Source organism: Suncus etruscus, chromosome 10 (genome assembly GCF_024139225.1).
Source record: "Suncus etruscus isolate mSunEtr1 chromosome 10, mSunEtr1.pri.cur, whole genome shotgun sequence".
NCBI lineage: Eukaryota > Metazoa > Chordata > Mammalia > Eulipotyphla > Soricidae > Suncus > Suncus etruscus.
This window is the reverse complement of record NC_064857.1, coordinates 96,322,762-96,336,461: the sequence shown is the minus strand read 5'-3', so window position 1 is coordinate 96,336,461 and position 13,700 is coordinate 96,322,762. Positions and strand designations below refer to the sequence as shown.

General features: G+C 41.5%; 1 protein-coding gene across 1 annotated transcript in view; it reads right to left on the bottom strand.

Annotated features, from left to right (window-relative positions):
- Positions 1 to 3,476: 3,476 nt before the first annotated feature.
- KLHL7 (kelch like family member 7) overlaps positions 3,477 to 13,700 on the bottom strand; it is a 52,753-nt gene continuing 42,529 nt past the window's right edge. Inside the window, exons 8-11 of the mRNA XM_049781441.1 lie at positions 13,110 to 13,350; positions 10,598 to 10,799; positions 5,980 to 6,077; positions 3,477 to 4,668 (exon numbers count right to left, since the gene is read on the bottom strand). Coding sequence (XP_049637398.1) covers positions 4,385 to 4,668; positions 5,980 to 6,077; positions 10,598 to 10,799; positions 13,110 to 13,350 — 825 coding nt within the window. The 3' untranslated portion in view covers positions 3,477 to 4,384. The remainder of the gene's footprint in view (positions 4,669 to 5,979; positions 6,078 to 10,597; positions 10,800 to 13,109; positions 13,351 to 13,700) is intronic.

The following is a 13,700-nucleotide window of genomic DNA, read 5'->3' as shown; positions in this document are numbered from 1 at the left end:
GGATGAGGACAACTTTCTTTCACTCGCCGAGAAACTTTGTTTCTTAAAGTTCATTTGAGGGGTCGGAGCTATACTACAGAGAGCCAAGGAGCACTTGCCTTGCATGTGGCCAATGGAGTGGATGCCCGGCCTCCCGTGGCCCCCTGTGCACCTGCAGGGGTGATTCCTGAGATTAGAGTCAGGAGTAACCCCTAAACATTGCTGGGTGTGACCCCAAAACAAAACAATTTCATTTGACTGCAACTATTTGAAATCCAGAATGAGACATTTGCCTAAGGAGACTCTAAGTCACTGCTTTGGATCTATGGATGTAGCCTTGATTTCTACCTAGATGCAGATCCACTCAGATCATGAATTCCTGAAGGGATGGATCGCTCTGTATTCATTTTTCTATGGGGGGGGGGGGGTTGGACCACACCCGGGATTGCTCAAGGTTTACCCCTGGCTCTGCGCTCAGAAGTTGCTCCTTGCTTGGGGGGGACTATCCGGGATGACAGGATTCAAACCGGGTCCGTCCTGTGTTGGCCGCATGCAAGGCAAATGCCTTAACCACGGTGCTATCGCTTTGGCCCCCGCTCTGTATTTTCTTAACTTTGTAGTTTCCACTTCTCAATTCAGATCTGACATTTCTTTATACTCAGTTCTGCTTTGCCTTAAGCATATAAAAGCCACTTTATTTACTGTGTTGGGGGCTAAACTTAGTGATGCTTGTGATAGGGGTGAATGGGCCTTCGGAAGCCCAGGTGGAACATGCATGCTGTGAGCTCCTTTGAGTCATCTCTCACGACTTAGACCCTTTTAATTTCAATTTAATCTAAATTCGCTTCTCCAATCCTGATACCGTTATGTTATGAGACACCCCATAGTTGAAGAGACTTGGTTGCAAGAAATCAATCTGAATTTGTTGAATTATGTTTGTCCCTGGTGGTTTAGCATGATTGGCCTTTTTTCTTGCTCAAGTACTTTGAGTTTTGTTGTTGTTTTGGTTTTGGGTCACATCCGGCAGTGCTCAGGGGTTACATCCTGGCTCTACGCTCAGAACTAGCTCCTGGCAGGCTCTGGGGACCACATGGGATGCCGGGATTTGAACCCTCATCCTTCTGCATGCAAAGCAAACACCCTACCTCCATGCTATGTCACCGGCCCCTTGTAGTGTGATTTTCACTATATGCTGTGATGGGGTTCATGGGTTAAGAGGATGTGCAAGGCCACAGAGCGAAGCGGAGCTCCTCTGGCTCCGCCTTTATTTGGTGGGGACAGCTTACTGGGTGTTGGGCCCTGAAGAGATTCTGCAGCCAGGAACAATTTCTGAGTGCAGAGCCAGGAGTAACTCCTGAGCACTGCCGGTATGGCCCAGAAACAACAAAAAGAAAGGATGATGTAGTTTTTGCAGTATACTTTCCTGCTTGTGTACAATTTCTAATCCCATTACTTGTTAACCATGCTTTCTTGATTAATGTGGTGCTTTCAATGTTGCTCCACTGGATAATTCTCTCCATCAGTTAGTGAGGATTTTATTTACTTATATTTTAGTTGAGGGCTACACCCAGCAATGCTCAGGGATCAGTGCTCAGATCATTCCTGAAGTGTTGTAAGGATGTCAGGAATTGAACCACATTCAGCCTTGTGCAAGGCAAGTGCCCTGCCAGCCATACAATCTTTCCAGGCTTGGCATTTTGAAAGTATATAAAAGCCTCCATTCTCTGGAACCAGAGATAGCAAGATAGTGTGCTTGTCCTGCATGTAACAGACCCAAGGTTCCATATCTGGTACCCTAAATGCTCCCTTAAGCCTACCAGGAGTGATCCCTAAGACTAGAGCCAAGAGTAAGCATTGAGAACTGTTGGGCATGACCCTAAAACATTTAGAAATTTTTTCCAATGAAGTAAAATAATGTGTGTGTGTGTGTATTCCTTATTTGGTGGAACTCTCAGTATTTACACCTCTGTGCTAGAGTCTGAACTTGCATGCAAGGCAAGCACCTTAACCCCTGTTCTGACACCTTGAAGTCCAATATAAATACATTTAGAACCTGCAAATCTAAAGATGAATTGTTCCCCAGGACCAGGTTAACTCCATTTCCCCAAAATCAATGTCTACCTGGAACTTTTGGAACTTGCAAAGAAGGCCTTTGCAGAAGTACTAATTAAGATAAAGGGGCACAATGGATTAAGCTGCAGTGAATGGCTGTTGTTTCTAACAGTGTTAAGATAGACACCTGTTAAGGCAAGAGGAAGGAACTGAAGGGAGAGATGCCAAGAGTGGCTGAGGATCACCAGCTATCATCAGAACTAGAAAGGCAGGGGCTGTTTCCCCTTCAGGCCTCTAGAAGGAAGTCCTCCCCTCTTCCCCCCACTTGCTTTAGGAACTTCCTGCCTCATGAACTATATTTTTATTTTCTTTTGGTTTTTTTTTTCTTTTTTTTTTTTTTTTCTTTTTTTGGGTTACACCTGGCAGCACTCAGGGAACAATATGGGATGCCAGGATTTGAACCATCGTCCTTCTGCATGCAAGGCAAAACCCTACCTCCATGCTATCTCTCCAGTCCCTATTTAAACTACCAAGTTTGTGGTAATTTGTTACAGGAGCCCAAGAAAACTGATACAGTTGAAGAAATGGGAAGTAAAAATGGCTGTTTCTTTTTTTTTTGGTTTTTGGTTTTTGGGCCACACTCGGTGGTGCTCAGGGGTTACTCCTGGCTGTCTGCTCAGAAATAGCTCCTGGCAGGCACGAGGGACCATATGGGACACCGGGATTCGAACCAACCACCTTTGGTCCTGGATCGGCTGCTTGTAAGGCAAACGCCGCTGTGCTATCCGGGCCCATGGCTGTTTCTTTTTAAGGTGTACAAAAATGTTTCAAAATTGCAATGTGACATCTGTGAATATATTAAGTAAACAATCAGACATTTAAATTGCAGGGAAGTAAGCCTCCATAAACTGTAATATACACAGGGACCCTAATACATTGAAATATTTATGATTTGGGGGGTTATTCCTTTCTCATTTCAGCCACTTTTGGGGGCTTACTATAACTTATATAAAAAAATGATGAACATTAACATAGATACATTGCTTCCTAATGTGAAAAAATTAACACTTTTATTTATTTTTTTTCTTTTTGTATCACACTTGGTGGCATTCAGGGGTTACTTCTGACTCTGCACTCAGAAATCGCTCCTGGCAGGCTGGGGGACCATTTGAGATGGTGGGAATCAAACCAATGTCAGTGCTGGGTTGGCCACATGCAAAGCAAAAACGCCCTACCGCTTTGCTATCTTTCCAGTCCCCTAATTAACACCTTTAAAATGAACTTGGTAATATAATTTAACTTAAAATATTCAGTTATATCAGATTGAAGACATTGATGATGTTGGTTTTACACAACTCATTTTACACATTCCTTAATGTCAAAGGGAAAATACTACTAGAAAAAAATTGGGTTTATGAACTATTTATTGACCACACACACAAAAATCAACGAAGATATTTATTTCAAATCATTACAAAACTTTTAGGGACAACTGTGTCAAGTATCTGATGTGCCCTGCTAATAAAGCCTTTTAAATACCTTTAAATCCATAAAAAGTTGAAAGTCAATATTGATATCACATAACTATTCCGTGCGATTCTAGTGACCAAGAAATTGGCTATAGTTTTACGTTTTATTAGTTCATCATTCAACAATGAAGACTGAGAGCATAAACATCTTTTCACCACTGAGCTAAAGAGTGATATAAATTAATGCTAGGTACTAAGGTTGACATATTTTCTTTTAAAAAGATAAATAAATTATACATCTATTTGGACTGAATACATTTCATGAGAAGTTGGGCACATTTTTACTTTTTTTGGGGGGGCGGGGCCACACCTGCTCCTGTGTTCAGAAATTATTCCAGTAGGTTCAGAAATTACTCCTGGCAGGCTCCCATCTAAGATGCAAGAATTGAACCTGGGTCAGGCACGTGCAAGACAAACTCCCTATAGGTTGTGCTATCGTTCCGGCCCCTACAAAACACTTCTATACTATATGAAAATAGAATTTAGAGTTAAGACAAGACTGCTTCACTAGTGAGCAATCATATAATAATATAATCTTAGACATGTGAAATTCATTCAAAAATTCATGTTGTTCCCAAATGTTTATACATACATTTGAGTTCTCTTGCTAGATTACATTGCTGGCTAGGTGGCCAGGTAAAATATGGTCAAATTACTAATGAAAAACCATATTAATAAAAAAAAAACTTACAGGGATTTTATTTAACTTTAAACTTCCTTCAACAAAAGAAAGATCAACCAAAAACCTTGTGATCAAACTCTTGGAACAGAGTACTGCTTGTCAAGCTTTTAAATCTGATAAGTGTTCGAAGGTTGCTCATACTTTATGTCTCAAGAGTTTCTTCATTTGCTCCACAAGTATCAACAACACAAATCAAACAGCTTGTTACTGGAAAAGCTCGAACCTTAGAGTTGGCAATCCATTTGTCTGTTTCAGTGTTATATTCAAGAATGTGTCCTAATCGACCCACACCTTGGAAACCAGCCAAGACATAGACTATAGAGCCAACCGCGGCACACTTCACAGTTACACCTTTCCATGGCATTGGTGAGACCATCTTCCATTCGTTTAATTTAATATCATAATATTCCACGTTGTCTAGACCACCTTTAAGAGAGTAAAACAACACAAACAGCTATGGTGACCATTCTACAACAATTCTTTAAGTAAAAATGTTAGTTTTTTCCAACATAATGAAAATTTCAAGTATGAATTAACATTTTAAGAATTTTGTAGTAGATGACCACATAATTACACTTGAATTTTTTGGGGGAGAGGGGTTTTACAATAAAGCTTATGGGTTGTCCAAGCTACCCTTACACCTACCTATGAATGCTCAAGGGATCCTGTAATGTTTACAAGCTTCTATTTCCCCAGCTCTCTCCCTTAATTTCTTTTTTTTTCCCCCTTAATTTCTTATTCTTGCCTCTTTTTCTTTGCATTTGGGCCACATCCAACTTATTCTTAGTTTAACACAATGAAGATGTACATACATTTCTAACTTATTATTTAAAATAATAAGTATTTATTCTACAAAAATGCTCTATCCATTCTGGAAAAATAAATCATATTTAGCTTTGATTTGATTTATTCAAATGTCCTTAATCTGTCATTTGTCTTTGAGCAGTTTATGGAAAATAGTGATGCAGAGCAATAGGACAAGGGAAAGAGCAATTCCTTCATTATATTTAAATAACACTTAATAAAGTACTAAAATGAAGTTTGAGGGGCTAGAGAGATAGCACAAAGGACAGTTGGTGGTTCTAATCTCAGCATCCCAATATGGTCCCCAGAGCCTGCCAGGAGCAATTTCTGAGTGCAGAGCCAAGAGTAACCTCTGAGCACAGCTGGGTGTGACCCCCCCCCCCAATAAAATAAAATAAAATAAAGCTTGAGCAAGTTCTGGACTAAGAAATTCAGTCCAGATTCCCTATTATTTAAGTTGGTTTTGGTTTTATTTAAGAACATTTAAATGTACTCATTAAAAATGCTAAAATACATATATCTTGGTATTAATCTTTTCATGCAATGTTTATAAATGTTTTGAGGCTGCCATTCATGGTTTATAGATGTCGTGTTTTCTTAGTGTTTAAAAGTTTTTGTCTGTCAGCTATGCTTTGGCTAGTGTATTAACATTTTCCAGAGGCTGTATGGAAAAAGGAAACTGTCACAACAGCTGATGACTATAGCCCACATTTTATGATCATGGATGCTATATATACATATTGCAACACTTTGAAAACATGTCAATCCCATGAACTAAGAAACGGGTATAGTGATATTATTGGTATATGCTTAAGTCTTGATTTAAGAAAAGCATTTTTTGAGAATTTAATATACATATACAATTAAATTAAATTTAATATAGCTTTCAACAGGCTTATTGGTAAAGTTGTATGGTAAATTAATATTACATACCTAAACCATTCTGACCACCCACAGCAAATATCTTGTCTTTTACAAACACCAGACCATGGTTCTTCCTGGGATCAATCATTGGACACAGTTCAGTCCATCTGAAAAAAACAACAACAAAAATATAGCTTTTAGTATACTTAAAGTTAAAAAAAAAAAAAAACCCCACCAAAAACACTATGCTAGTTCATAAAAATAATAGCTACTTCAATTAAGTGTTCATTTACCACTGAAATATATGAGCACACACAATGTCTGAAATGATAGAAAACAAAAAGCTTAACATTGGTTTAGGGTACTTTTTTTTTTTTTTTTTTTTGGTTTTTGGGCCACACCCAGCAGTGCTCTGGGGTTACTCCTGCCTGTCTGCTCAGAAATAGCTCCTGGCAGGTACGGGGGACCATATGGGATTCGAACCAACCACCTTTGGTCCTGGATCGGCTGCTTGCAAGGCAAACGCTGCTGTGCTATCTCTCCGGGCCTGGTTTAGGGTAATTTTTTTAGGTGGGGTAAATTGGAATTCTATTTCTTTCAAATATGATAAGACAAAGTAAACAGGCGATATCTGGATACTATGAACACACCTCTGGAAGAAATTCATTCCTATGGATCACAATAAACTAAAATGGTAACAAAAAGGAAAGAGAAGTCAGTGAAAATAGTCAACGCAGTTTTGACATGTATGGTTTTAAATAATATTTATGCATATGTAAGAAACATCATGGACCTTTAGCGCTCAGGTTTTTATTTGGGGGGGGGGGGCCATACCCGGTGATGCTCAGGGGTTACTCCTGGCTATGTGCCCAGAAATCGCTCCTGGCTTGGGGTGCTTAGGGGATCACATGGGATGCCAGAGATTGAATCCAGGTCAGCCTAGTGCAAAACAAGCACCCTACAAATTGTACTGGGCACTCCAATATTATAATATAATATATTGAATATATACTATATATATTTAATTCAATATATAATATTGAAGTTTTCCTCTTCAACCATTTGACAAATTTACCTTCCCAAAACAAATAGTACATAATGATTAATTGTAGAAGTTTAAATTTCTTCTTAGGGGCCGGGTAGGTGGCGCTGGAGGTAAGGTGTCTGCCTTGCAAGCGCTAGCCAAGGAAGGACCGCGGTTCGATCCCCCGGCGTCCCATATGGTCCCCCCAAGCCAGGGGCGATTTCTGAGCACATAGCCAGGAGTAACCTCTGAGCGTCAAACGGGTGTGGCCCAAAAACCAAAAAAAAAAAAAAAAGAAAAAAAAATTTCTTCTTGTCTTACATTAATATATTGTTTCAATTATTTTTTTCTTTCAATTTTTGAACCACATTCCTCAGTGCTCAGAGCAAACTCCTGACTCAGCACTCAGGGATCACTCCTTAAGGTTTTGGGACCGTATGAGATGCCATGAATTGAACTTAAGCCGGCCACATGCAAGATGAGTGCCCTCCCCCATTGTGCTATGGCTCCAGCCTCTTGTTTTTGTAAGAGTCTGGAGGTCACTGCTTGCTTTTTCAGAGCTTTCTGGGAGAGGAAGAGGAGACACTGCTCCTGTTTTTCAGGATAAATACACAGGCTTGTCCAGAGCCCAGAACAATGCACAGCTCTGCAGAGGGAGAGCAGGAACCTCCAGAATGAGCTATCAATGTGTTCATGACACGTTTCAAGTGGGTAATTATCCATTCAAAGACTCCTTCAGAAGGGTCTAACAGAAGCCCCCTGAGCAGATGTCAAGCTCAGTTCCCATATCCAAGATGCCCCCAGTCTGAGGCCTTCCCTGCTAGCACCATCAGCTGTGCTGTCCCTGCTGAGAGTCCACTGTGTCCCCAAGACTTAAGAGTCCCCACATTGGCTCCTTTCTATTGCCCCTGCCACTTTCTTCCCAGAAAGACTGGGATTATTTAATAGGCATCTCACTCTCTTCTCATGATTGGCTCAGAACATTTCAAATACATCTCACTCCTCTCCCAGAATTGGCTACATGTCTCCTGCTCACCCACCTCCCAGATTTAACTCATCTACAGAAACGTCCCACCTATGCACCCAGAGACAAAAGGCTTCCCAAAAATGTACTAAGTGGGTATCTCTCTGGAGGTCTCCCCTGTGTCCATCTGTCCAGTGCTCTCTCAATAAGCTGACTCTGCTCTCGCCTCAACTGTCTTGCCCTGCTGGTAAAATGTTACCACTTCCTCAACCCCTTTCCTCTTCTGTCACCTTTCTTCTCCACATATATCCATAATAAAAAGTGCTTTTAGGGGGCCAGCGTGGTGGCGCTAGAGGTAAGGTGTCTGCCTTGCCAGTGCTAGCCTAGGACGGACTGCGGTTCAATCCCCTGGCATCCCATATGGTCCCCCAAGCCAGGAGCAACTTCTGAGCGAATAGCCAGAAGTAACCCCTGAGAATTACCAGGTGTGGCCCAAAACCCCCCTACCCCCCAAAAAAGTGCTTTTAGTAAAGCACAAATGTAACTTGTTTTCTGTGTATTTTTTTTTTTTTTTTGGTTTTTGGGCCACACCCGGCGATGCTCAGGGGTTACTCCTGGCTGTCTGCTCAGAAATAGCTCCTGGCAGGCACGGGGGACCATATGGGACCAACCACCTTTGGTCCTGGATCGGCTGCTTGCAAGGCAAACGCCGCTGTGCTATCTCTCCGGGCCCTCTGTGTATTGTTTTTATGTAAAACAGTCCCCTAAGGTTTGGAATTAAGCACAAGAAGCACACTTCCTCTTGTAATTCATATATGAAGGGGTGCTGAGAATCTGCCTGAAACTTAGTCTTAGTTCACTATTCTGAAATGCAGACTGTGGGCCAAATGAAGTCCAACTGACTGACTGGCTAGCAAGTTACACAGGAGGCCAGGTTTCAATCCCCAGTACTGTATGGTCCCCAAAATGCCTCTACCTGTCTCTCTCTCTCTCTCACACCCACACACACACACACACGCACACACACGCCTGCACATGCAAGCGTGCACATACTGTACAAGCACTGGCATTCTTTTCCACAGACTTAATTTCTTAGCTTCTAAAAAACATAGTCTAAATATAAAACAAGAAAATTGTTAAAACTGGGAAGAAATATTCTTTTTTGCTTGTTTCTTTTGGGGATCACACTCAGTGATGCTCAGGGGTTACTCCTAGTTCAACACTCAGGAATCACTTCTTGTCCTTGCTTGGGGAACCATATGGGATGCTGGGGATTGAACCCATCCATCCTAGGTTAGCGCCACTGCTCTGGCCCCCAATGTATAATATTTCTAAGTAAACGCAATTGATCAGAAAGTTTCCCCTTTCTTCCATTCTGTATTTTCTTTTCTGTTTTTAAACTTTTCTCAATTTTATTTTTGTTTGGGGCCACACCCAGGATTGCTCAGGGGTCGTACCTGGTTCTACATTCATGAATTATTCCTGGCAAGCTCAGAGACAATATGGGATGCCAGGGGTTGAACCTGATTTGGCTATCTACAAGGCTAGAACTCTACCCACTGTACTCCAGGCCCCTCCTAGTTTCTTACCCTTCAAACAAAACCCACAATTTTTTTGATAGTTTGTCTTTATTATTTTTTTTTTGACAGCATTAGGTATTGGCAGGTCTAGTTTAAAATCAGCATTTAAATAGAGGCCGAAGCAGTGGTGCAAGTGGTAGGGCGTTTGCCTTGCACAGGCTAACCTAGGACGAACCGAGTTTTGATTCCCCAACGTCCCATATGGACCCCCAAGCCAGGAGCAATTTCTGAGCACATAGCAGGTGTAACCCCTGATCGTCACTGAGTGTGGCCCAAAAAACAAAATAAAAAAAATATCTGCATTTAGGGGCCAGAGAGATAGCATGGAGTAGGGCATTTGCCTTGCATGCAGAAGGACGGTGGTTCGAATACCGGCATCCCATATGGTCCCCCAAGCCTGCCAGGAATGGTTTCTGAGTGTAGAGCCAGGAGACCCCTGAGCACTGCCGGGTGTGACCCAAAAACAACAAAAAATCAGCATTTAAACAAAAACATTTTATGAGCTTGAAAAATCAGACTAGTCATCAATATGCATTTATCACATAAGCAAAACTAGAAAAAGGTTCATATGGGACAGAAGGTCAAATTATTTCATTCACTTAGGGGAATGTGGGAACTCTGCTCTATAGTGTGAAAGGGGACATGCTACCCCCAGGACAGTGAACAGGGACAGTCCTAGAGGTGCTCGAGGAGATGCTGGGAACTGGATCTGTGGTTTTAGCAGCCAAAACCTGCTCACTTCCTTTTCTTTTGAGGGTGGGGTCTGGGGGATGGGTGCAAGGCAGAGCTCTACTGCTGAGCTATATCCCCTGCTAAAGTAATTTCTTGAGATGGAAAGACAGGAGTAAGATGTGCTCAAGTACCAGACTTGCAAGGCATGTGTGAGGCTGGGAATTCAATCTCAACACTGCTGTCCCAGCACTGCTATAGTGAGTCTAATCCCTCAGCACTTGGAATGTGGCCCAGAAGAGGTGTGGACATTAAACACGCCCCTAGTCTGTACATATTTCAGCATATACATAAAATTCTTTGTCCAGTTCCTTCTGCCTTTTGACATCTTCCATGGATTAAGGAAAGAAAAATAGAAAAAGAACTATGAAGTTTGAAAGGGGTACATACGTCTCTGTGGCAGGGTCATACACCTCACAGGAGTTCAGCACTCGCCCAGAAACATTGTTCCCCAAACTCCCACCACAAACATAGATCAGCCCGTTGGCTTCCACCATGCCATGGCTGCAGCGCTGGGTCAGCATGCTGGGCTTCGTGTGCCAGCTTTCAGTTCTTGTGTCATAACACTCGAATAAATACAGGGCAGAGTTTCCTGTGAAAGAAAAGAGCCCCAATGTAAGTAGTTTATGCATGACTGTAGCATGCTAACTGCAGAGTTGAATCATTAATGGTGAAAAGAACTGAGACTACATAGAGGTATTATCAACAGCAGCAACAAAAGTAGGCAGAGTTCAAGAAAAAGTCAACTCTATTTGTATACTTCTTGAGAAATGTTTTTAAAAATGGATGATTTTTACATTTTTTTTGTTTTTTAGATCACACCTGGAGATGCCCAGTGTTACTCTTGGATCTATACTCAGGAATTACTCTGGGGATGGTCATGGGCATGCTGGAGATTGAACCCAGGTGGGCTGCATACAAGGCAAGAGCTCTACTTGCTGTAGAATTGCTCCAGTTCCCCAAAGAAGATGTTAAAAAAAAGATTTTTGGGGGGAGGAGGGAAATGGGATGCATTGGTGGTGGGAATGTTGCACTCGTGAAGGTGGGTATTTTTTTATGACTGAAATCCAACTATAATCATCTTTATAACCATGGTGTTTAAATAAAGATATTATTTTTAAGTATTTTTTTATTGACAATGACACCAGAGGGAAAATGGTTTTGCTTCAAAAAAAGCTAAAAATTATTAGTCTTTCAAACTCATGAAATTTATTCACATTCTCCATTATATAGAGGAAGAATGCATTGATATTTACATGGTAAATCCATGCATAAACTACGAAAACTGCTACCTGATATTATTCTAAGACTTATTATTACAAAACCACTCCTAACCACTTTCAGTGGCTGAGAGAGTAAGCTCTGAAGTCATACTAGTTCATTCTTTTTTTTTTTTTTTGCTTTTTTTTGCTTTTGGGCCACACCCGGTGGCGCTCAGGGTTTACTCCTGGCTATCTGCTCAGAAATAGCTCCTGGCAGGCACGGGGGACCATGTGGGACACCAGGATTCGAACCAACCACCTTAGGTCCTGGATCTTCTGCTTGCAAGGCAAACACCGCGGTGTTATCTCTCCAGCCCCACTAGTTCATTCTTGAATATACCTTCATAATATAATGTTTCTGGTATATTTTGACTGTACATTTAAAGAGCATAAAATATTTACCCTATTTGTAACTTTTACATATAGTTCAATAATGCATTTCAGAAATAACAATATTAAAGATCAAGTACTTGGGGCTGGAGAGATAGCATGGAGGTAAGGCATTTGCCTTACATGCAGAAGGTCATTGGTTCGAATCCCGGCACCCATATGGTCCCCCGAGCCTGCCTGGAGTGATTTCTGAGCATAGAGCCAGGAGTTACCCCTGAGCGCTGCCGGGTGTGACCCAAAAACCAAAAACCAAAAAAAAAAAAAAAAAAAGAAATTTAAAGATCAAGTACTTTAGGGCTGAAGAGATTGGAAAGTGAGAGGCCACTTGCCTTGCATGTAGCCAACCCAGGTTCAATCCTCAGCATGCCATAAGGACCACCTAGCCTGCCAGGTATGACCCCTGAGCACACAGCCAGAGGAAGTCCTGAGCAACATTGGGTAAAGACCCCAAAACAAACAAACAAACAAAATCAAGTACTTTCTTTGGGAAAGAAAAAAAATCATCTTTTTTTTTTTGCTCCCATTTTTAGGACTTTTCTAATGCCAACTAATTTTAAAACATTAAAAAAAAAAACACTCTTACAATGATTTACTGCAGGGAACTGGGGAGATAGTACAGCGAGAAAAGCACTTGTCTGCATGTCGCCAACCTGAATTCCATCCATGACATTCCATATTGGAGAAGCACTGCAGAAATAATCCTTGAGAGTAGCTATTAGGTATAACCCCAAAACAAATGAACACAAACAAAAAATGAAAAACCAAAAAACAAACAAACAAACAAAACCCAACACCCTAATTATTTATTCTAAGATCTATGAAATGCAAAGATCAAGGAATTAAAGAATACTAAATTGTTATAACCAACAATTTCTTTATAACTCTTTTGGTTTTGTTTTGGGACTATACCCAGTTGTACTCAGCAGTTACCCCTGGCTCTGCACTCAAAAATCACTCTTTGTAACCTTAGGGTACAATATGGGATGCTGAGGATTAGACTTGAGTTGGCTGTGTGCAAGACAGCACCCAACTCTGTACATCAATGAAAGCTGTCATAACAGAAATGAACAATCAAGAAAATCCAGGAATGTACAGTTTCTGGCAAATTAATGATTTATAAAGGAACAAGGAAAGGGGCTCTAAAATGTGACAAGCATGTATTTAAATTATGTAAAACAATTATCTGGACAGTCAGCGGTCTATGGCTTAAAGCACTTCCCCTAAAACGTAAGTATTGAATAAATCCTTACCAACTTCTGAGCCTCCAGATGTGTAAATTTTGCCTTCTGCAGCACAGGCAGCAAGGCTATCTCGAGGTGTGGGAGGGCCCAGCTTGGAATACCAGCTATCTTTCACAACATTGTAACAGTCCATTCGCTTTATGGGGAAAAGTTGAGAGCCACCCAAAATATATACTACGTTGTCCCAGAACACACATGCTGCATCTCTTCGCTTTTCAAAGGGGCAGCGGATGTCTGTCCAGCTATAATCCTGCAGGAAAAAAGGATAGGAGCCACTCAGTAAAGGAAAAATACCATATTTTCCAGTGTATAAGATGACTTCTTAACCCATGAAAAACTTCTTAAGTCAGGGGTTGTCTTATACACCAGTATACGGCATGCTGAAACTTACTCCAGAGTCCAGCTTCAGAGATGAGTGATCTGCCTCCCTCTTACCGCCTCACCCCATCCAGCTGCCAGGCGTCATCACTCAGTCCTCTGCTTGTCCTGATTCATCTTTCAGGGCACACAGAGGAGCTGAGTTACTGAGCGCTGCATGCCATCCCGCCGCCAGGTGTCTCCCTCGAGCTGTCCTATTAATCACTGCACCCAGCCAGCTGC